This window comes from Brienomyrus brachyistius, chromosome 12 (genome assembly GCF_023856365.1).
Source record: "Brienomyrus brachyistius isolate T26 chromosome 12, BBRACH_0.4, whole genome shotgun sequence".
NCBI classification, from domain to species: Eukaryota; Metazoa; Chordata; class Actinopteri; order Osteoglossiformes; family Mormyridae; genus Brienomyrus; species Brienomyrus brachyistius.
Genome location: NC_064544.1, coordinates 27561888 through 27586217, shown reverse-complemented (window position 1 = coordinate 27586217; position 24330 = coordinate 27561888). Strand labels below are relative to the sequence as shown.

The following is a 24330-nucleotide window of genomic DNA, read 5'->3' as shown; positions in this document are numbered from 1 at the left end:
TATAAGACACTGTTTCAGACAGAGGGTGAATTGAGATGTACAGACTGAGAAAAGGTATGTGTTTTTGGAACTGAAGTATGAAGGTTTCAACTCTAGAAGGCCTCAAATATAAAATTATGAACAGTGAAAATGAGCATAACAGGTGCCCTTTACAGAGGTCACTGGCAAATACAAACCCACAACTAATCACTGAACACACAGAACACAAAGTAACATGCAAGAAATTGTCTACTTGTCTCAATATCAATTTCTTCTGTTAATTTCTTTCCTCTATTAATAACCATGTAAATATGCTGCATTCTGTTACACCCAGTAGAAATAGATCTGAACCCCTTTGCCCAGCCCTTTGTTCTATCAGTCATCCTAGTACAGCACTACACCATCTCTCTCCTTATCCCAGTGCCTCATCCTCAACCTACCCGGTACCCTGCTTATCTGGTCTTTCCTTTGTCATGCCTTTTCTCGATCCATCTTATCGCCCTACCTTCAATCTCACCACCAGGGGCAGAAATCCGGGACATGCACAGGTGAGTGGTGCCAATGACATCATTGTGACTGGCTCTGTCCCTGTGAGAGAGGAATTGCGCTCAGGAGAGTCACTGTCTGAGCCGAAGACACTAGCAACACAGTTTAAACTGTATTTTTTTTGATGAACTGCATTTAGGTATATCTATGGTGTGTGGCCGAATCTAAACCTTAGATCTAGGCTTAGTAAAAACTGAATCAGCATCCGGATTTCAATATAGTGGGTATGTGGACTCACCAGTCCATGACTCTGATTCTCATCTTCTCACACATGGAGGGAAACTAAAGGGAACGAGTAGAGACAACATGAGTGCATGAAGAAGATCCACAAGCAAGGCTGTGATCTATCGCATGCTTACCCTGATGGGGATAGTCAGGCTTTGATTCCACTGGGGGTTAGCATTCTTCTCCAGAATCTTAGTGCTGATCTGCAGAGATCAGCATGGACAAGCACTCAGGTCCACAGCAGCACAACATGTGCTTATGAGTATGTGTATGCAGTGGAATGCAGTGACTAATATACATACCATTTTGCCTGCAAAGGTGACTTCCACCAGGGGATCCACCAAATTCTTCTTGTTACTATCAAAACCCAGAATCTGCTTCACACCATCCAAGAAAGCATCATCCACTATGGAGGGAAAAAGAGGAGATAATGCTACTCAAGCATATGCTATCAGTCAAAAATTTGGATACACCAAGCTGCCTGCAAAGGAGAGTGATAGTGTCGCATCACAGGACACCTGACCAAATGCAGCAGAAATGGTTTTGGGGGAGTTTGACCAGAGAGTGAAGGAAAAGCGGTCAATCAGTGCTCAGCATATATGTGGGACCCCCTTCAGGTGAGCTGGGAAAGCATCTCAGGAGGCCACCACATGAACCTGGCATAGAGGAGACAGTAGGATTATCCAGTACCTGAAGCAGTTGGGGTTAAGGGCCTTGCTCAAGGGCGCAATGGTGGAATCGCTCTGCCAACCCAGGGATTTGAACCAACAACCTTCTGAGTCCGAGCTGCTCCCCCCGACATATTTTTTAATACTTTTTGGTGAGTGAATAATTCCATATATGGCTGGCCCCCCCATCCTGGGTTGTTCCCTGCCTCGTGCGCATTGCTTCCGGGATAGGCTCCGGACCCCCCGCGACCCAGTAGGGTAAGCGGTTTGGAAAATGGATGGATGGATGTCATTTAATAGTTTTGACAACTTTATAATTATTCTAAGATGCAGAGAATATTACAAATAAACCTTTATTTCGGTAGGTGTGTCCAAACTTTTGACTACTACTGCATATGTACATAAAATGTTAGATATTTTTCTCTTCACCTAGGAGGAAAGCAATAAAATCCCCAAGGGACTTTCCACATTTAAAGAACATTTTAAAATTGTACACGTATGGACTGACATCCCCTGGGATAGATACAGCTCAAGCGAATTAGCAGCATATTAAATAAAATATTCATGTGTTATAAATTACTTTCACATAGCAGGGCATAGCTAAGTTTCAAAACTGCTGATTGCAGCTCGAGAGATTCCAGAATCAAATCCCAGCATTCCGCAAACTTACACATTCTATATACAGAGCCTGTTATAGCAGTGTTCATAAATGTCTTGGTTGCATTTTTGTTTCGCTACGTGCTTTGCAATGATCCCAGCGGACTCTCATCACATAACCTGAGAGGCATCTCCAAACTCACTCTGAGGCAGGTCCTCTGCCCTGAAGACCTTCAGGGTGAATGTGGCCCCCCTCAGGCTCAGCCCTGCAGGTCGCAGCAGGTTTCCCTCAATGTCTTCCTTCTCTTCTGCTCCCTCCTTCTTGTCCATCTGAAATATAACCATCATTTCATCTCAAGTCCTCATGCCATGTAGCCTGTCCTCGATGGCTGCGTTATATCTACGTTTTCTATAACGTTAGCAATGACGTTGGACTATATTACACCTTAATGCAGCCCTATCATTTAAGGTGCTACATAAAGATACACTAAATTATTTAGATTTTTTTTAATGACAAATTTATCTGGAGTTCCCATGTGGCCCTCGACAGACTCACCGGAGCCTCGTCACCAGCCGCTAGCACATACAGGCTGACTTTCAGGTAGCCCTTGGCCCCCGCAGACAAGTCTTCTGGGTCAGACAGCAGCAGCCACTTCCTGAGGAAAGCATGTCCTAAGGCACACAGAAGGTGATCACTCTACAGGAGGGTGAAGCAACGCTAAACATCATGCTGCTTGCATGTAATCATGATCGTTTTTGCTAGATTTTTAATTTTATTTCAGTGCTGTGTTTTCATATCACGATAGAATATTGTCATATTCATACGACCATTTTTGTATTAATTTGGCAATTTTGGTATTCATGTGGCAGACACACTTATCTAGAACTTCAAACCAGCAAAAGACAATAAACAATAATCCATTATCCACCACATTGGTCAACAATTCACAGTGAAATGCCTGATTTACATAGCATTAACATTTTAACCTAGTCTGTAAAGATACTGGACAGCCTATAAAATAATAATTAGTCCAATAAAGTAAAAGATCAAAATAAGACTCAATATCACTTCTTGGTTTGCTTTTAGGATCTAATTTTATTATTATTTTTTTTAAATGAGTGGCTTACTGTTTTCTGTGTATATTGTTCCCACATCAAGCTGTAAGTGAATAACAGCAAATAGTTAATATCCTTCCATGCAAAACATATGCTTTGCCAGGACTAAGCGTGAAAGGTAATGACTACAGAAGGTTTTGGATCATAACGATAAGCACATCATATGGTCTGGGAGAACAGGTTTACTACGAAATGAAGACAAAGCAATTTAAGTGGTCAATGCTGGTCAAACCTCCAGTTCACAGTGGGACGATGTTACCTTAAACTCTCCAATCACAGAATCAGTACGAAGGGACTTGGAGTTAAACACCTAAGAGTACAGGAGGGAAGCAGTCAGCAGTCTGCTAGTGTGGAATGTAGCTCTCAGGCTCCTGCAGAACCTTCCCTCAGTCATCAAGCTACACTGTTACACTCTAAGCATGATGTTCCTACTTATAGGACTGATAAGTTATTTATGACATAAGATTAGTATTTGAACAGCGATTAATCTTCATTTTCATTTATTGTCTGTGTATGCTAGGCTACTGTTTCTGCTTTACTTTCTATCCAGTTTTACTGATTCTGTGGCAATTTTTAAATGTCCTTCTATGAGTTCTGTAAAAACGATTATTAGTTCTGGGAAATTTATTATGCTAACGTATTGCATTAATTTTGAAGTTATTACACCTTTTTATTTCTTTAATCGAATTATTGTGTACATCAATTTTATGATAAGAAGGGACAATATTATCATTAAATATTTATAATAAAGAGCAATAATATTCCATCCTGTTTGTAGACAACATGAGAGTGTAGGTTATAACTTTATCCCAGAATTCAAAGCTAATATTAAAACATTTAGTTAGGGTCTCACCAGGACGTTTATCTTAAGTTATGTATTTCTTTTACAAAAAAGTGGTACACACACACACACACACACAGACACAGACACAGATTTTTTATATATACAGACTTACTGTAATAAAGACGGTTTCATCAAAAAGTGCTGAGGGAGTCTCAAAGAAGTTAAAGAAGAAGGTCTGAAACATCAAAAGCATCACTATCACCATCACCAACAATTACTGCAGCACAGCAAGATTGCAGAACTGAACTTGCAGAATGCATACTATGGCTGTGAGTATGTTTGTAAAATACATATATTTATTAAATTTGTAATTCAATGCAATGTTGCTGGTGTATCTATTGTTGTTTACCTCATCAAAATAGGGACTGTTGCCTTTTTGAATCCGGGTTGTCTTTGTTTTTCCTGCAATGGTCACCTTGACGACCGGTTTTATGTTGACTCCTGGCAGCTGTCTTGCTTCTATGATCCTCACCCGTGCCTGAAATAATTAAAAATTTATTCTGAAAAATTTCCAGTTACAATAGTAATATTAGATGTCATAATGCTGCCCTGCGATGGGCTGGCCCCCCATCCTGGGTTGTTCCCTGCCTCGTGCCCATTGCTTCCGGGATAGGCTCCGGACCCCCCGCGACCCAGTAGGATAAGCGGTTTGGAAAATGGATGGATGGATGTCATAATGCAAAATAAAATCTGCAATATGTAAGTAAACAATAATTGCCTGTAAATGATTGTGTTTAGAGGATGTCACCTCAAGATAGGGTTAAATAACATTTTACATGCAAACTCACATTATATTTTTTGCTGAAGTTCATTTTTCTCTCTTCATTGAAACAAGCAAATCATTTTGAAGAATCACTTTGCAGCTCAGCCACATGTATGAAATATTATACGCTAAATTTATCCATGCATCAATTTTCTGTAACTGCTTGTCCTATTCAGGGTCGCGGGGGGTCCGGAGCCTATCAGACGGGGGCTACGGGCACAAGGCAGGGAACAACCCAGGATGGGGGGCCAGCCCGTCGCAGGGCACAAGGCAGGGAACAACCCAGGATGGGGGGCCAGCCCGTCGCAGGGCACACTCACACACCATTCACTCACACATGCACACCTACGGGCAGTTTGGTAACTCCAATTAGCCTCAGCATGTTTTGGGACTGTGGGGGGAAATCGGAGTACCCGGAGGAAACCCCACGACGACACTGGAAGAACATGCAAAATCTACACATATGAAACCCTGGTGGAAATATGTGCCAAAGCTTGTGTAAATTGTAGGTAGATGAATTTGTCCATATTTCTGTTCAAAATGCATGAATACACACCTGTAGGTCCTGGGGTCTGTCAGGTAACGGAGGTCTGTTTGGCTGACGCTTCTTCTTTTTCATGCCCTGGTACATATTTGGGGGTGTTTTCTTGGGTGGGGAAGTGGGCGCCTCCGGTCCCTGGGGTCCTGTCACGGGCTCCGGGTCCTCAGTGGTTTCTATAGTGATCATGCTCTCCGTGTCTTCCTCCCCGATGGTGTCCATGGAAAACACTGCAAGGCAGAGAAAGGTTAGGGAAAGAACAGGATGCAGAAGAGCGCACACCATGAAGATGGGCGTGGACGGCTCTGAACACCAAAGACAGGAAGAGAAACCCTACAGAGAAAGCAGAAGCATCTAATTCAGCACTGTGCAGCATAGCAGATGTGATTCCTTCAAAAGAAAACAAAGCACTTTATTGTCTTATCTATATATTTAAAATGACATATTATCTATCTCTAATGTAAGAAGAATGTAATTTGTGTGACTTTAACTAGCGAACTAGTTCTCCAAGCAGCGGCAGATTTCTGCAGTCTACTTTTGTATTTAGGCAGCTTGGCACAGTCAATCAGTGCTCCAGACAAGAAGATATATAGACTATGCAACTAAGTAGTGCAGACAAAGTCAGACAGGATGAAAGATAACGTCAAATTACTAGGAAGCACATCCCCTCTCCATCCAGCCTGATACAGAACATGATGTTCACCTTATTTCACATCCAGAATCTTCTAGAAAGGTTGGATTTTTCAACAAGATATATTATTTCTGTTTCATATATTATTTTGCAATTCTTATGCAGTTTTTCTTTCTCTTTTCTTCCCTGGTCCCGCCTACGTGAGCCTGCCACTGTTTGACTATTGTGTCATTCCAGAGCGTAAAGCAAAATGCACAGAATGTGTCTGGCACAGACTTGAGCGCTGAATGTTGTGATTGTTTGCACAATGCCACTGTGTGTCCAGACCACTGGAGTTTTACCACGTTGCGATTCCCTTCATGACCACAAGTACAGCTCAGAATGACTAAGGTTACACAATTTCCCTACCTGTGACGGTGTCCAGCTCCTGAGGGGTATGCTGGGGCTCAGGTTGAGGGAGGGGCTGGAAAATAGGTGCCATGCCTGGGGGAGCTATGTAGCAAACGTGCAAGGACACCGTAGCCTACGAGGAGGGGGGGGGGGGGGGGTTCAAGACATCAGAGGACCATACATTAGTCATACAAATTTTAAGTTTATGGTTTATCTATTCACATTTCTACCTTGATCTGTGTCATCCGTCTAGCAAACAGGGACTATAGTTTAGCTACAATAGATTCTAGCTTATTTAACATGTACACATTGAGGTGCTGACTTACAGAGAGTGAGACAGAGAATGTTAATTAGCACCAAATGAGCTGATGCTCTGTTCATTGTCACATTTTGTATGGACTCTGCTCCAAACCCAATTCTCAACATCCCATGTCCGCTTAGACTGTGCATCTCCATGGAAATGCATAAAATGTTAATTAATAGTCAGACATACGTCTGTCTTCCAAATGGGTGCATTCATTTTTTTTTTCTCGCCGTCTCCCTCTTCCAGTTTTCTCTTTATTCAGGCTAAAGAAGAAGGAGGCTGTGTGTATGACATTGTAGTTGTCGTTCTGTTTAGCATTCATAGCAGCAGAAAGCTTTCATATTCCGGCTGGGATGTGCTCCGACACTGATGAGTATAATTCATAAATTCCTTTTTAGAGTCCTGTTACCACAGTGAATGTGAAGGCTAAGTGGATGCTGTGGCTCGATGCAAGTGATGCTAAGGTGGATCTGAACCTTTTGTGGAGATTAGGTTTAGAGGAGGATGTCTATGAATTTAAAAGCATAAATAATAGCCAACACCCTAAAGTCGGACGAACACAAAAACATTTCTCTACTTGATTTTAGGCTTGTAAATCATTCATTGCATACATTTTTTTTTCTCTGGGGGGGTTGCAATATCTACATTTTATTGAAGGTAGTAAAATTGCAAAAGTGGTCCAATGTGAGGACATCTGCAAGTAGCAATTAACGACTTTTATGTGGACCAGTGTTCGCGAGGGAACCTGGAGCACGAGGTCAATTACTGGAATTAACACAAGTTGTTCTATGTCATTCTGGAGTTAAGGGAGTGATGCCTAAAAGTAGCAGGAATCAGTACGATGAGAAGGACCTGGTGCCAGAGTTACAGCTGTACACTGAGACCCCATCCTACTGCTGGAAAGCAGGACAGAGAATACCCATTTGGGAGTTACCCCTCGCCTGCCTCTCTTTGAGGGTGGAAGGAACAAGCATTGCATTGGCATCTAACCCACCCACCTCCTGCCCAGCTGATACCCAGTGTCTGGGGGACAATTGAAGGAAACCATGTTACAGCCCCAAAAACAGGCTTGTTCTCAGAGAAGGAACAGGAAGAGAGCCTCATAGTTCCACGATTGCCATTGAAGAATGAGGTGTTTACACCAGGGCTCTTGTGTAAGTCGTAAAGGTGGTGAGGAAGTCACTGGCAGGAAGAGGCTGTTTTACTGAATGGAACAACTTTCAAACAAACTAGTATTTAATGTTTATAAAATATCCAACACCAGGTGCAGGTGAACCCTGGCCCACTGACGCTCTGGCATATAAGTCGACCTAAACAGTGTTAATCACCCGATGACCTGATGTGATTGATGTTCATTGTATGAAGCCTGTGCAAATAAGGCTTATATGTGCAAAACCATCAGAAATTGTATACAAGTATGCATTATTAGGCACAAACAGGAACACCGGGAAAAATATCTATCTAAAGAATCTATAGTGCAGTATGAGTTGTAAGTTATATTTACTGAATGTTGCGATTAAGGTATAGAAGTGTTCAAAGTGTCCAGGTTTCCTGATCTTCCCAGAATGTTATCCCATTATTACAACTAATACTGCTATTACTACTATTAATACATGAACAAATGGGTGGCGTGGTAGAGGAACAGGCAGCACTGTGGCATTATAATGCACCTCTAAGGTCATGGGTTCAGGACCTGGCTCGTGTTTTCATGTATACAAATATACAGCATTTTTATAAAATATTAATTTCATTATAAACAAACTTTTTATACATTAATTATATTAGAAGGAAGTCCAGGCAATAATGTTATTGTGGTAACACTGACAGAACCTTTGTTACACTATAACATGTGGAAATAAACATTCCATTAATGTTACAGTACAAATGTTCTCCGCCAGCTTTGAGAGAACCTTCACGTAACGTTAGCTAACGCTCTGGGAATGTTCCCTTATGTCTGGGTTAACAATCGTTGAATTGTGCCTCTGTTTGTGTGCCCAGCTAGTTAACGCCAGAGTATAGAAGAGCCTTCAGCTGTGTATCTTATAGGCCTAGATTAATACTTCATTTTGTGACTGCATCTAGAATTCAATAGTATGATCAGAGTTGTCATGTGATCCGGAGGGGGGGCTCACCCCAGTGTTGTTCCTCTTGGCATCCTGCAGAGTGACAGTAAAGGTTTCTGCTAGATTTGGGGAGTTGAGGACATCCCGCATAGCCACCCAGGTCTCCCCCAGGAATCTGTTTGGGGAAACGGGCAGGAGCATGAAGTGGTCAGGACTGGAGTAGAGGGACACAGGGCTAAGATCTGACCGCTCACTCACTTTGCAGGAGTCCACCTCTCACAAAGCCCAGGCAAATGCAAAGAAAGACACAGAAAAACAATAATTCTCATATGGATAATCATCATCAACCTATCGAGGGCATACAGTATATTGGAGGGGTGACCCAGAGGAAGTGGGCCCGGCTGAAAGCTGATTGGCCGCTAAAGTCCCTTCTCATGCACTGATTCAAAAGATATAAAAAGACAGCCCATATTATTGGCTAATGGTAACGTTGCGCCCCATGTATGAATTATACCCCCTTTTATACCGCCACCTAAAAAAACCCTAGCATCACCCCTGCATTCAATAAATACTGCAAATGCGCAAGCTAGTCCAGAACAGGACTGATGAGAGTTAATATATACGAGTTGCCAACTAACGCAGATGGAGACAGACCAAGTTGAACTAAACGCGATGAGACGATGCTTTGTCCAATGTGACATTCTGCCTGGATTCCTAACCCTGCTGTAACCCCCAGCTCAACATTTGTATTGTAGATAGATCTCCATAGGAACATAAAAAACACTAGCAGAAGTCTATCTTCCAAGTGGCCACATTCATGTTTGTCCTGTCTCACTCTCGCTCTTCCAGTTCTTTCTTTATGGAAGCTGAAGGAGGCTCTGTGTATCATCTGTGTATCATGTTGTTCTTGTGGTTCTGTTAAGCAGTGAAAGTGGCAGGAAGTATGTGCAGGCGGGTAAGTGCTGCATCACAGATGAGCAAAAGCCTTATATTTCATTTTAAAGATGAGTTCTGTTGCCAGTCCCACCAGTACAAGGAGAGAGAGATACAAATAAATGAATGTGAGGGCTAACAGGATTTCATGACTTGTTCCATGGTGGATTTAAGCCTGTAGCAGACCTTAGGTAGATGTGTTAAGTAATAATGAGAATCCAGAAATGGGTGAGGTCACAAAGAAATGGTGTAAAGAGCACAGTGATAAGAATAATGAGAAAGGTATGAGATTTTACATTATAAATATCTTCAAACACTACAAGATGAAAATTATTAACATATTTTGCATTAGCATCAAGCTAATAACTCATTCTAAATTTACAGGAAGTTTAAATTATAAACTTACAGGAAATTTACTGTCAGCAGAATATAGGAATATAATAAGTTCTTAAAGATTTATTACAGTATTATGTTTAGTTTCGCTCCTATTTTTATCCATTTCGTGATGCTCAAATGAGATAATGGGTTTCCCCACTTCTATGGTCCTTAAAGCTAAAGTTACTTCCTGAAAGGCATTAATTATCATATTAAAAATTTGGGTTGAATACAAATGTTCATAATAACGAATGCAAGCGCTACCTGGCAACGCTCATGAAAATGCAGCTTCAAGGGTTGTCAGCTCAAGGTTCCATACAGTGCTGTATGTAGTTACTTTTGTTATTATTATAATTTATTATGTACAGACTTACCTACAAATTCTAATTAAGGACAGACTTAGAGAACGGATCTCGTTTGTGACCTGGGAGATGCCTGTACCTGCAACACTTCTGTAAAATTATATGAATTGTGAATATTTTGGAATATTTTGAAGTATTCAAAAAAAGTTTTAACAAAAGCAAAAACTCCAAGCTGTGTGTCATGATTCATTCTGGTTTTTAAAAACAGTCCATATTCAGTATCCATTCCGCAACACAGACTTTTTTATCTTCTTTCCTGGAATAATTTACTTTATCTGAATGTTTTATTTAATTTCACAGTGCTTAATCCACACCAGCATTCTGCAAAAGCCACATGCCACATTTTTTGCCACGTTTTCCCAATAAGGACACAGAATTCCTTGAAGTGCAGCCATTAATTAAGAGCATTAATAGGCACATACATGTCCTCCAATTCTCTTAACATTTTTGAAATATCCACTTTCATTAATATGCACACATTCACAGAAAAATCATAACCCTTTCTGTGAAATGAGCAAAAAACAGATGCTCCTCTACATACGAATGAGATACATTCCGAACGGCTGTTCGTAACTTAAAATGTTTGTAAGTCATTATTGAACATCATTTTAATAATATACACAAGTACAAAGATCTAGGATGCTGGGAGTGCAAACGCTACGCTGCTGCGCGGCGGGAGTAGCAGCCAGAAGTCGTACTAGGCGGAATTGGTGGGCAGAAAAAAAAAATTGATGTTGCGGACAGGAAACGGGAGCCCAAGGAACTCAATTTGGACTTACAGTCCTCTTCGTTCGTATGTCTGAAAGTTCGGAAGCTGAAAGTTCATAAATAGAGGAGCGTCTGTATATGGGAAATTAATATGTGCCTCATGCAATTTGACCAACTGTCTGCTTTATGTGAAAAGTAACATGAAACCAAGCCTGGATCATTTTCCTCTTTAAGCCCAAAATCATGAGATCAGGGGCTTCTCAAACATATTGAGCAAATATGCTCTTTACTCTCTAGACAACAAGTAACATGGGAGTAGATGAGAAAGTTCCCCCGATTCACCCCTTTCCTGAAACTGTAACATCCCCCTGGGTTTCATACACACTCACACAGCAATATCTCCCAAAGCCCATAAGACAAACCTGTTTCTGCCCATCTTCTCGCGATCCTTGACCACCACATGGAGCTCTGAGCCTGGGTCCAAAGGTCTGCCCTTGAGGTCCCACTCAAATTCCTGGGAGACAGAGCAGGGGGCTTAATACTGTGATTTCAATCTGTTTCGTTTGGCTGTCCTATATCTCATTCATTTGCATATGTAATGATAATTAATGTAACTGTAAACAGTTCAAGTGGTTCAAGAAACATGCAAAAATATTGTCATTGGTTTGTTTCATACAAATATTACATATTCAGAGGAATTTAAAATACAGTAGACTTGAGGTAAGAGATGTATTAGCTAAAAAAAAGTACATGAAATATAGCGAGTGGTAGACTAGTTGGTTGAACATTATAACACCACCCGTATGCAAAAATGGGAAAAGCTCTACCCAGCAAATTTTGAAGAAGATTTGCATGAATCTTGCAGCATTCACCACACACACACCTCTGACAAGACACTGACAAGACACATGGACAATTTGGTAACACCAATTCACCTCAGTATGTTTTGGACTGTGGAGAGAAACTGGAGTACCCTGAAAAACCACACAACAACAAGGGGAGAACATGCAAACTCCTCACACGTGAAGTTGTGGTATCCAGTTATGTGAGGTGACTGCACTAACCACAACAAACAACTACTATATTTTATATACGATAAAATTGATTGATTTCTAGGGGAAATTCTTGTCATAATGCTGTTGTTGTTACTGTGTTGTCATTGTTGTAATAAAATTAGCAAAAATTTGTAGTAATGTTTCATTTATTACTTTCCAAGAACTGGAAAACTGGAACCTAACACAGGAAGCACAGGGCAGGGTACCACCCTGGACAGGATGCTAGTGTAATGCAACGTGCACACACACACACACGCAGACACACACACACACGCACACACACACACGCACACACACCAGTCAAGGTCATGTCCTCATACTTTACAAGGTAATACAGAGAGACCTCCACACAGGAGATACATCATTTTTTGATACACTGAAGATTCTATGAAATAAATGGCATTTTAAAAATATACAAAAAACGAGCCACTGTAGAAAGGGGTGGATTGTACTTCAAATTCCACAAAGAGCATCTACTATATTTTATATACGACAAACTTGATTGATTTCTATGGGAAATTCTTGTCATGATGCACAACTACATTTGAGAAACACTTGATGACATTCTGCAGACTGCCCGGAAATGCGTTTGCGTGCATGAACCTGACTGAAAATAAACCAAGAGAGCGTTACAAAGCTGCAAGCTAGAGAACAAGGGCACAGGATCTAATCTGACATGTATTAGAGACACGCATGCAGGGATTCTTTTATAAAAATGTTGAAACATTTTCAGTCTGTTTAACCTAGTTGATACTTCACACTTACTTCATTCCACACTGGGTTCAAGTTATTCTTGATAACCTTTGTCTTCTTTTTAGACCCTAGAGAAAGAGACAGTTATATTTTAGTACATAGCTAATTTAAAATGACAGTATGAGCTTTTCACAACACATTACAGATTAGTAACTTTTATACATCTTTTCATACATATTGCTTTTACGATACTGTAGACTAGTACCCAAAATTGTGGAAATACTTCCAATTTTTTATTTAATCATCCAGTGTATGATTTTACGGATATCAAACATTGGACAATTAAATAAATAAGTGGGGAAACAGTTGAATAAAGTTCTGCAACCTGTAAAAATCGGAAGTCTTTCCGCAATTTTGGCCGTTAGTGAACTATGTTGTAGAAGCAAATATAAAAGTTACTAAGAAAAGAGTTTTCAAGTGCAAAAGACTTGCAGAGTGGATTTTTCATTTCAGTTCTGAAGGAATGGTTTCCTGGTACAGAAGCACATCTAGTTTCATAAACAACTGAACACTAAAATGGTTTGGATAAAATAGCTGTTTGAATAGTTACTCTACAAAGGAATATGGTCTATATATATATATGGTCTATGACAGAAAGGAAGTCAATGACCAAAATAAAACATTGTTTTATAATAGAGTTGAGCTTCACCCCCCACCCCTTCTATGACAATCTCACAGGAACTGTCGGATTACACAGATACAGGCCTTCACCACAATATTACCAGAGCAGTAGTAAAAATATATATAAATACACACACACACACACACACTTATCAGAGGTATATTTTTATCCCATGAGAACTGGAAGCTAGTCTGAAGGTGGGTGACATGAGACTTTCCTGCTATGTGACAGATACATAATCCTTTGTGAATTATCGGTTGAAGAGTAGATCATAATATGTCCTTACGGGTATATTTCCGATGCAGAATTCTAAAAAGTCAAACAGGAGTCCATAGGGAACTGATAGGGTGTCTCTCTCTCTGTCTATACAGCAAGCTAAGCGATATTTCCAGCAAGCGAGTTTTCGTGACCTAAAAACCGAAAAGTAGCCAAAGGTAAACACATCCTCCACCGAAAATGTGATTGACTTCCGTTGACATGGACTTCCAGGTATACAAAGTGCCCCTTTGGTGGAAAACACAATGATATACCAAAGACACGCCCACTCACTGGATACCGCCACCCTTGCCAGTCAATCTCAATCCAGGCAAAAGGAAACTGTTGTTTATCTTCCTGTTTTCAGCTTTTCCAGGACAAACAAGCTGTGCCCAAATTTACTGGCCGAAAACAAGCAAGCTTTTCCAAAACGTTAACTTCTCCCAAAGGAGTGAAGAGGAAAGAGCTGCAAAGGATCGCTGGTCAGAATAAAGCGCTTGATTAATAATGCCTGAAATAAGTTACCAGAAGCAAGAGCATACACCAAGTTATCAGCCTCAAAATAATGCTGACATCTCCATGAAAAATGTGGGATGTCTATATATAGCTTTAGCCAGACACTGAGTTGGCAGCATTCACAATCACAGCTAAATTAAGAAATCAAAGGCAGAAGTCAAATTTTTCCAAACACCGATCACTGGAACTTTAACAGCATTCTGTGAAGTGCAGAATGCCCTGAGAAAGACCAGTGAGTTTTACTGGCTATAAAGGGGTTCTCATCACTTCAGTACTATTCCCAGTCTTTTTACCTGCTAAAATGTAAAATATACCACATCAAAGGCAGAGTTAAAAATGAATGGATAGGGAGGCTGACTCTTTACTAAGGGGGTGGGGGCGATGGCAAACTATTCATGACTTAAGCCAATAAATACACATTTATTTGGAGGGGCAAAAAAACATTTTAGGGGGGGCGAAAGCCTAACAACGCCCCGCGAGCACATTATGGTTATCGAAATAGCACAGTTTTTAGTCATCCTAGGACACAGGCTTATAGCCATTCCTCTGCCCTGCCTTCATACAACATTTCTTTTCCCTAAGCTCCTCATTTGCAGTTTGCTGCCCAGATTTCTATAAATGGTAATGGCATCTGATTTTGCTGAAAGGAAATGCCACTTTCAAGTGTCTAGGGCTGCTCTATCTCTCTCTCACACACATACACAAACACGCCATATTGTAAACACATCCCCTGCACTCTTAGAGGGAGTGAGCGAACTAAGCAAGACTGAGGCAGGATGGGTAATATCTCTAACATCTGCCTAGACTGACCTTAACAGTCACAGTCGGCTATTAAACCCTTGATGTACATACAGTACCACTTATGTATATTTAATCAAGCAATATAAATAATTTCAATGCAAAGACACATTATTACAATTTATACCAAGGCGTTGGTAAATACTACTTTCTTATTGGTCCAGAGATATCACATGGGTGTTGACTACATGGGTAGTTCAGCAGCCTAATAACAGTTCTATATTAATGTGTTTCAATGTTCAATGAATAAATAAGCAGTCATTCCCATCAGCATAATTTTCCTGGGCTTTCAAAATGCAAGTGCCTGTTTGTTGATGGTTTCTATGGTAACATGCCTACTATCCTTATAGGGGCTATTTTTTAAGACCAAATTGAAACAATATTAAATGTCAATTGAAATAATTTATGAAAAATTAACTATGACAAGTTGATTCTATTATTTTTTGTTTGTTAGCTGTGGTATAACGCGATATAACACTTTGCATCCGGCCGCATTACACCAGGTTGTCGTTGACTATTTTCGTGTAACTGCACACCACGTTGTGGTTTATCCCTTACACAATATGCATCTGGCCTGGGTAGGAACCACAATGAAACTAATTATAAGACATAGCTATCTCTTTGTTATTGTTGACCTGATTATATTCCTTAATTATATGCTTATGTATCTTATGTATCAGCAAAAAAGTTTTTTTCTGTCTCTAAATTACCCATGTGTGTCTATGTACCCTGCAGTGAATTAGTATCACCTCATTTTAAAAATTTAAACTTTTAATCTAATTCTTGGGTAACACTAGTGATGTAATCAAGATCATCTAGACCGAGACCAAGACCAGATGTATCGAGACCAAGACAAGACCAAGACCAAGGCAGGGTGAAACCAAGTCAAGATCAGAATCAGACTAATGTTTGAGTCTACGCAACACTCTATAAAATTTGAAGCATAGACACGATCCTGGCGCTAGGCAGTATGGTCTAAAATTAGTCACAACATGATTTAAACCATGGACATTTAAAAAATATATATATATACAGTCGAACATTGTTACTACGTACAAGACGGGATATCAAAAACATGTACGTTATAAGCATAGAACGTTGTAACCACTTAGTGCAAGATGGATGAAAGAACTCACGAAATATCCATGTAAATGATAAAACTTTAATAGAACAGACCCTTAAGTTGACTACAAAACAAACGAATGCATTATTACTTGTTAAATAATTCAACAAAGCTCATTTGAAATTTTCCTTAAATTACTCACGATTACTTAGTTGCTGGCCGGCGATAAACGGCAATGAAAATACACAACGGCTGGTCAAAATGGATTTTTAAAATAAACATTCGCATCCAAATTGGCATTTGGCCTGAAAATATTAATGAATATTGGTCAAATTAAATCAACGCAATAGCCAAGCAACGCAATAGACAAATGTGCATTGTCGGGTGAAGATCCGGTAGATACAGGTAGATGTAGCGACACAAGTTGTGGTGGGCGGGGAGAGCGCTGTACGTTGTAACGGTGGTTAGTTTTCGTATTTTCTCTAGAAATTTGGATGTTGTATCGAAGTTTACGCTGTAAGGGTGTACGCTGTAAACAATGGCTGCTATTGGAATAATGCATAGGCTAAAAACGGGAATTAGAAACCTGTACATTGAAAAGGTGAAAACGTTGTATCCGGGGTACGTAGTAACGAGGTTCGACTGTATATATATAATGCTTCTATGCAAAAGTGACATTATTTTAAGATACACATTATCAGTGGCATTTGAACTTTAAAGCAGGATGTTTTACACTCAATCACAGTACTATGTCAGTTCATCACTAATGAATCGTGACATGTTTTATCATAAACAGCTATGATATTTGTTACTGTATCTGTTAATTCTGTAGAACTTTGTGAACTACTGAAGGAACCAGTCATGAATAACACAAATTAAATAGTGATCTCATAGTTGTGCATCATTAATGAAACATGATGCGTGTTTTATATCAAGAAGCGTCTATATTTGTTCATGATTTGTACTTCAGTATAGTAACTGAGTTATTGCGAAGTATTTGTGCCCCATCAAGTATAGTGTTAACAGTCTTGTTTTTATAGAAACAGAGGTCTCCCCAAGGTGAACTAAGAGAGATGCTGAGTATTTCATGCTATCCTTGGATCGGAATATCTTGCACTGATTTTCAGGTCCCATGGTGCCACCACTTAGGATTGTCTCGCTTCATTCCTCTCATTGCACATCAGCAGTTATTCAGGTTTTAAGGCAATGCAGTTGCTGCATGATTTTGATTTTAAGAAATATGCTAATGTGCCAACAAATAACAGAGGTAATACGTCTTACCCAGCTGTCTCGTCATGTTGGTCTAATTATCATTTGTGTTTATTTTGAAGGAAAGCGGAGTGTTGCAATGGCTATCAATGCTGGCTCACATGTGCAGGGCTGGGTATGTGAATTCTGCCCCCTACTGTTTGAGTAGAATCTGCATGTTCATCTTATATTCATATAGGGTTTCTTCAGGAACCCCCCCCCCCCCCCCATGCTACCTTAGAATTTATTCTCATTTAAAAAATATATATATTATCATTGCTTTATCATACTTGACTGTTTTATCCTAAGCAACTTAGAGTAGAGGGAAGGGCTAGTGTTTGTATGTGTTGCCTGGGATTTGAGCCAACAACCTTTGCGTCACTGGTCCACTGGTTGAGCTACAAAAACTAATAAAATACTATGGTCATTCACACTGCAAAGGGTAGAATAAATTAATAACTATAGAACTAAATGACATGGACATGTCCAGTAAAACATACTTTTAAGCGATAGACTGCTGGTGAATTTATTAATAAATACATATAAAAATACATAATCTGAGAGTTAGATGATTTGCATTGACCCCCACAGTCTAATGCTTAAACCAGACTCTACCGGACATGTCTGTGTCATTTACTTTATACTTATCAGTCCATTAATTCTATCCTTTTACTTTTAAATACAGAATTACTGGGAGGTCTTTTTCCCTTCCATCAATATTATATATATATTTATTTATTTTTTTTATTTATTTATTTTATTTATTTATTTATTTATTTATTTATTTCCTCTTCCCATATCCTTTTAGGGGCTCCATGGAGTAGATATACTGAAAGACAAAATATTCCATATCTTTCTTAAAGCTAGCAAGTCGTTATTAATGTTAACATGCACAGCCATGTGTCTTGAGTTTCTGTGGGATGAAGCAGGAAGTGCAGACAATGGCAGGAACTGTCACTCACCCCGTGAAGAGGCTGAACACTTATTCGCCAGAACAGCATGCATCGCGACAATGGAAAAGAAGAATGTGTCTTACACCAGTCACTGAGACATAATTATCATTCAAGCTCCCCTTCCTTCCTCCAACAGGGACAACTGTGCGTCACTCTAAGGAAAATTATAAACGGGATCCCAATAAATGAAGTACATGAGGTAAGTCTCTGAACTGTACCTCTGTGTGTGAGGGTGCCTTTACAAAGGATAGCTGGGTTGGATATTCTGGTTCACATGACAAATAAAGCTTCATATCAGCTTCATCATTAATTCATTTCATTTCTTGTTTTCATTTCATGTGGAGTAACTTAATCATCGCAGTCAGTTTAGACGGGTATAACTTATTCTGATAGGAAATCTGACTAATGACTGACGTTTGATACAGATATAACCAGAGTTCTCTTTTCATCGTTTAACCCAACTTATGTACTGATATTATTTCACAAAAACCATCACAAGGAGTATTTAGTGTTTGTGTAATTTCAGAACTTAAATGCACTAAAGGACACTTTGATTGTCCATCTCTGAACATATGAGGAAAAGTGGCAGAAATGTATTAATAACAAGAACCCAATACAACAGGTAGCTCATTCAGCTGTAGCTTTCTCCAGCCGTGTTAGAGAGAGATAACTCTCACCTATCCATCTTCTCTATGAACAAGGTATTAAATCCAACAGCAGCTATGGGGCTCAGCGAGTTCTGCCCCCCCCCAGCAACCACAGCAAACTCGGCCCTTACCTCGGAACGTAACGCTGGCCAGCGGGTCGCTGTGCCGCTCCCCCTTTTCCAGATTGGGCAAGTTATTGGCCCGCTGAAGAATACAACGCAACATTTTTCCCTCAGGACCTGAGACTAAGCACTCAGTGCCTGTGTCACACCGCAGACGTTCCACACATAGCGGGGAGGAAAAGCTGTGTGATTCTATGTGTCAGCTGGCCCATACAGCAGATCAGCAGGAGGTCCACAGTCTGCCTTCACTTTGCTCACAACAGCCTATAATACATGGAGTGGAGCCGACCACAGTGCGCACACACTGCCAAGTGGCACGCCTCTGGAGGAAGTATGGACATTTCCTGCTCTTATGCTTTGCTGCTATGCTCAAGCGACTTGCTGGACCACATCTCCCGATAAAGTGAAATGAATTAAGTTTAGCTAAGAATTAGGCCAGGGTTCCCCAATTGAGGTCCTAGAAGGCATATTTTGCTGATTTTTCTGCTCAAACACATCTTAATCAAGTAATTACCAGGTTTAATATGCGTGTTTTAATGGGGAAACCTGCAAACATTGTAAGATTCTGGTCGTCAAAGACTGGTACTGGGAAATTAGGTGAAGAACAGCAAGAGTTTGGCCTTACAGCCCAGGACTGATTAGTGACATCTCACTATAATGTGAGATACTCTGTCAGAACGAACACCTGGATTTGTTGCAACGTCTAAGGTTAACACTGTAGCAGTATTTCCATCTTTAAATGTTCCGTTACTCTTCCTCGTGACTGAGCCAGCCTTTTCAGTCTGAGGAAACATCAATGGGATCAGTAATAGAATTCTCATTTTTAAGCATGGTAAGTATCGTATGCCGTAACAATCCTTAATTACAGCTAATCACTGGTACAGTAAATTTCCAAGTTAAATAGCGCCACCCACTGTTACAAAATGAAGCAAAACGGCATTGAAATTAAAATGCAGAGATAAGCTATATAGTATTAAATAGCATGTTTCTGTGGAAAGGGGGTTTTGAATAGATATTACATGAACATAATAATCAGTCTTCTGTAGTTGATATGACTGCAGTATATCACTACATATGAAACCTAATACAAAATAATTGAAATTAAAGTAGTTCAAGTAAACTGTTGAAGGTGAAAAAATTCCAAAATATAGGATTGTCATGCCAGGCATAGATGGGGTTTATTTAGAGCCAAAACAGTCAAAAATTAGAAACGAATTAACTGTAGAAAAGCACAGAATAGAACATGCTATTTCCTTTTTTGACCAGAAAAGTGACTGCAGTTTCCGCTAGGCTCTTTATTTATTTATTTATTTTATTAGAATCATTCTCAAATTAAACATCACTGCACCAGTTAGTCGACATGCATAAGTACATTAGACTTTATATATTGTATAAAAACAATAATATGTAAATAATATTCAAGTTAGATGACATCCTGGTTTTCTGAAAAGTTTCTAAAAATATCATGATTCCTCCCCTGTGAAAATTAGACACACACACACTTACATATAAGGTATGAGGTCACCAGCTTCTCCAACATCTCATTCCAAACCCAAAGGTACTGATATGAAGACGGGCTCACTTTCCTACTATAATATCCTTTACTCTTCTAGGAAGACTGTCCATAAGATGTTGGAAGATTTCTTGTGAGATTTGCTGCCATTCAGGTTGGATATTCATGTTGGTCCCTTTCTGTGGATGTATGTGGCTTAACACTTCATAACTGAACCTGCCCCCAGACATGTTGACCTTCACTATCACGGCTGACCAGGGTGGCTTTAGCAGAGTATGAATATGATGAACTGACTTGTTGGACGTTTTGTTGGACCACCAATGAGCGTGCCAAGTGGGAAGTCACTGACCTCTTCTGTATAAGCAGTCATTCCATAGCTTCTGTATGTTGCTAGAGGATTGTATGGTTATATGCATAAGGGTGTGACTTTCTTAGCCAAATCCATTAAGTAAGGAATAATTGACGACGGGCCGTTGAATCTGCTTCGCGTCGTGGCCGCATCACCACCTTGGGTGTGCATTATTTTTCTAATAATTCAACGGTCCGGAGTCAATTATTCCGCTTATACTACGGTTGCCACACCTCAAGACATCGATCAAATGATATATTTCAAGGGATTCTTCCGGTTTTTCTACTTAAATCGCTACTGTGAGTAGGATTATTTCTTCCGCATCTCATCCAACGACTCTTTTGCTAGTTCCAAAATGTCATTTTAAAGCTGGCAATGGAGGCTTGAGCCGTTAATAGCAGACTAATGCAGTTAATAATGAAGTTATTAGAAAGAGAGCGAGAGAGACAGAGACACAGAGAAAGAGAAACAGAGAGAGCTTGTATGAATTAGGCTACCTCTGTGTGTCCCTCAACAGTGGTCTGAAGCACCGTCTCTAAACTGTAAGTCTGCTTTAAGATGCAGCGCTGTTATTACCTCGCTAGTGAGAAATGTCATGTGTAGCCTTTAAGTTGATACACTAGGCTAACTAATACTGCTGCAGCCCAGTTGTTGAAAGTTTCATATTCACCGTAAATATTAAAATTTACTTTCGGAAAATCGTCTGCCATGTTGTTGTTTTTGTTAGTCCTGTGTGCTGTATAGGTACTGTATGCTAACTTCCGTTATTACAGTTAACTATGCGAAGTGATATGGAACTGTAATGCGGTCAAGAGAGCTGCCTGGAACTACGTTCGCCGTGCGTTTCCCTGAAAATAATTGCACACATCAGAACGTTCGTCAGCCAATCAGATTCAAGCATTCAACGGTCCCGTAGTATAATTAATAGCGGTGTCCACACACTTTTGACCGTACAGTGTAGCTCCTTGGGCTTCTGTATGTTTTCCTGAATTGCTAAAGCACAGTTCCTTAGACATTCCATCCTTTGCTCAAACTGTAAACAGAAAACCCAGTTTACAAACTACATTCTCAAACCCTGTGACTCATCTGGCAAAATTAATCGTCTCAAAACGATTTTATCATTACAGTATACAGTAATGTTTTTGCAATGTTGAATTCTGAAAACCTTTCATATTGCTTTAGGTATAATTATATACATACATTTTTGTAAAGAGTTCATTTTCTTTAGTCTAGGGATGCAATTGATTTCTAATACTGCAAATGAACATGCAAAAGACCATATGCACAGTCATTTTCTTTTGTACACAGTAAGAAAAGCTAAGATTAGCGGTGTTTTCATTTTTTTTTAGCTCTTGCATGTAATGAAAGCTCAAAATGTGTTATATTTTGACTGCCTTTGTAAATTACCTAAAAGCAGTGTGTACCTTTGACAGAAGATTAAATAGTTTTGAGTCAAATATTTGAAGGTTTTTGTGAAGTTGAAAAAATGTGAATAATGAGGTTTTCTGGTTATGTTTTAGCAATTCAGAAAAACCCTCATGACTTATTTGTGCTTAAAAATGGTCTATTATTACAGGCTGGACCTGTCTACCTGTAATAGAAACTGTAGCAATGCCATGGTGGTTACAGCATACATCCATCCATCCATCCATTTTCCAAATCGCTTATCCTTCTGGGTTGCGGCGGGTCCGGAGCCTATCCCGGAAGCAATGGGCACGAGGCAGGGAACAACCCAGGATGGGGGCCAGCCTATCACAGTGGTTACAGAATGACTTTGTAAAAACAACAACAAAGGGCCACAATAGTGAAATGGAAAATAAGATTACTTTCTTTCTCTTTTCAGAGTGAAAACTGACACTACGGATGACTGAGGAATCCTCCATATAAGGGCAAGATCCACAGCAGAGACATTTGTACAGCAAAAGGCGTAATGTGCCCATGAGAGGCTACACCATGCCTCACGCTGAGGAATGCTGGGACGAGATGTAAGGGGATCAGCAGCAGGGGCTGGACGAATCGACCGCTCCCTGCAGTCCAGCTTATGGTTACAGCCCTGACTTACTGAACCTGATCTTCCTCTCCTGTCTTGTGACTAAGCTTAAAAGGTCTTCATTCAGCTTCCTCCGCAAAGGCCCTGGGTTACCCCTGGCAACGTCACCCCACTGCAGTCATTATCAAAATCTCTGAAGAGCACAATCTATCCTGCTAGCAGCATCATCACAGGAGCAGCAGTCATGTGTGGTGGAAGCCCACTGGACGCAGGATTTGCTCGTAAGAGTGACAAAGGGCAAAAAAACAACAGTCATGTGAGGAACTCAAAGTAACTGCTGATTAACAGTAAATGCCCCAAGGTACATATTATACTCTACTGCAGTAATGAACTGCATTTTTTACTCATAGTAGCAGAGAAGCAGCATCAACATAACACAGACGCTAACTCACAGACATTAAAATCTGCCCTTTTCAGCTCATTGTGACAGTGCATGAAAGTGTGATGTTTAATTAGGGAATGTCCCAATCGCTGCATGTAACCTCTGAATCACTGCAACCGGACTCCCTCCACACCCAGTTGCCCCCCAGGGAGGAAAGACGGGAAGCACTGCAGAAATAGGGGGCTGACTGGGAAAGCCATTAATAGTCTGAGCAGCTGTTGAGCGGGAGGCAGACAGGGAGGGAATCTCCCCGCTAAGCAGGAGAGCCAGGGGGCCCCTACGTGCGGCCTCCTCGCGCTCATCTTGGCCCCTACCTTGGAAGGTGATGGAGCAGTAGGCATCGCTGACGTCCTCGTCTGGCGTTAACACGCATTGAGCGTGCCGGACGAAGACCCGCAGCATCGGGATGGTTAGGGCAGGCTCCGGTACCTCCTGCAGCCAGCTCCCACTCCAGACAGAGTGTTACGGGACGACCTCGAGGGGTGATGGAGGTTCCCGAGCACATAGAAATCCCTTAAAGACTTCAGTGTGACTTATCCGTCTAACCTTTTCACAGAGTACAGTGGGAGATAGAGGAGGAGAGAGCGAGCACGCAGTCCTGCTGGAGAATGAGCGTGGGGTATGAGGCCTCTGCTGTCTCTGCGCTCAGACTGGCTGGCTTACGCAGACACACACGTGCGCACACACACTGTCCTTTCAATCAGATGAGGCTGCTCTTAAAGGGCCAGCAGCATGTTCCCTCCATAGCCACTCAGGAGGGTCTTCTATTCACACTGAGGCAAAAAGTCAGGCAGAAACCCAAAAAAAAAGAATATATTGCAATTAATATTGCCATAATGTACTGTATGCATGTTTCAATGCAAATTCAATTAATATTTAATTTACTTCAAATATTAGCTGATTAGCCATTCATTGTGTACACAGAGCTTGGATTGTCTTACACAGGTCGTCATTGTACATAG

The 24330-nt window shown here is 40.5% G+C and overlaps 1 protein-coding gene across 9 annotated transcripts in view; it reads right to left on the bottom strand.

Annotated features, from left to right (window-relative positions):
- dysf (dysferlin, limb girdle muscular dystrophy 2B (autosomal recessive)) overlaps window positions 1-24104 on the bottom strand; it is an 83990-nt gene extending 59886 nt beyond the window's left edge. For 5 of the 9 annotated variants that reach the window (XM_048970243.1, XM_048970249.1, XM_048970245.1 and 2 more), the window contains exons 1-16: window positions 19084-19349; window positions 12863-12918; window positions 11465-11556; window positions 8734-8839; window positions 6316-6430; window positions 5295-5506; window positions 4325-4453; window positions 4088-4150; window positions 3391-3441; window positions 3144-3174; window positions 2572-2687; window positions 2219-2345; window positions 1053-1156; window positions 885-953; window positions 764-807; window positions 485-567 (exon numbers count right to left, since the gene is read on the bottom strand). In XM_048970243.1, the coding sequence (XP_048826200.1) occupies window positions 485-567; window positions 764-807; window positions 885-953; window positions 1053-1156; window positions 2219-2345; window positions 2572-2687; window positions 3144-3174; window positions 3391-3441; window positions 4088-4150; window positions 4325-4453; window positions 5295-5506; window positions 6316-6430; window positions 8734-8839; window positions 11465-11556; window positions 12863-12918; window positions 19084-19177 (1492 nt within the window). In that variant the 5' untranslated portion in view covers window positions 19178-19349. Of the gene's footprint in view, window positions 1-484; window positions 568-763; window positions 808-884; window positions 954-1052; window positions 1157-2218; window positions 2346-2571; window positions 2688-3143; window positions 3175-3390; window positions 3442-4087; window positions 4151-4324; window positions 4454-5294; window positions 5507-6315; window positions 6431-8733; window positions 8840-11464; window positions 11557-12862; window positions 12919-13758; window positions 13957-19083; window positions 19350-23682 lie in introns of those variants that run through there. The other 4 variants (XM_048970246.1, XM_048970252.1, XM_048970251.1 and 1 more) reach the window with 3 other exon arrangements.
- Window positions 24105-24330: the final 226 nt, after the last annotated feature.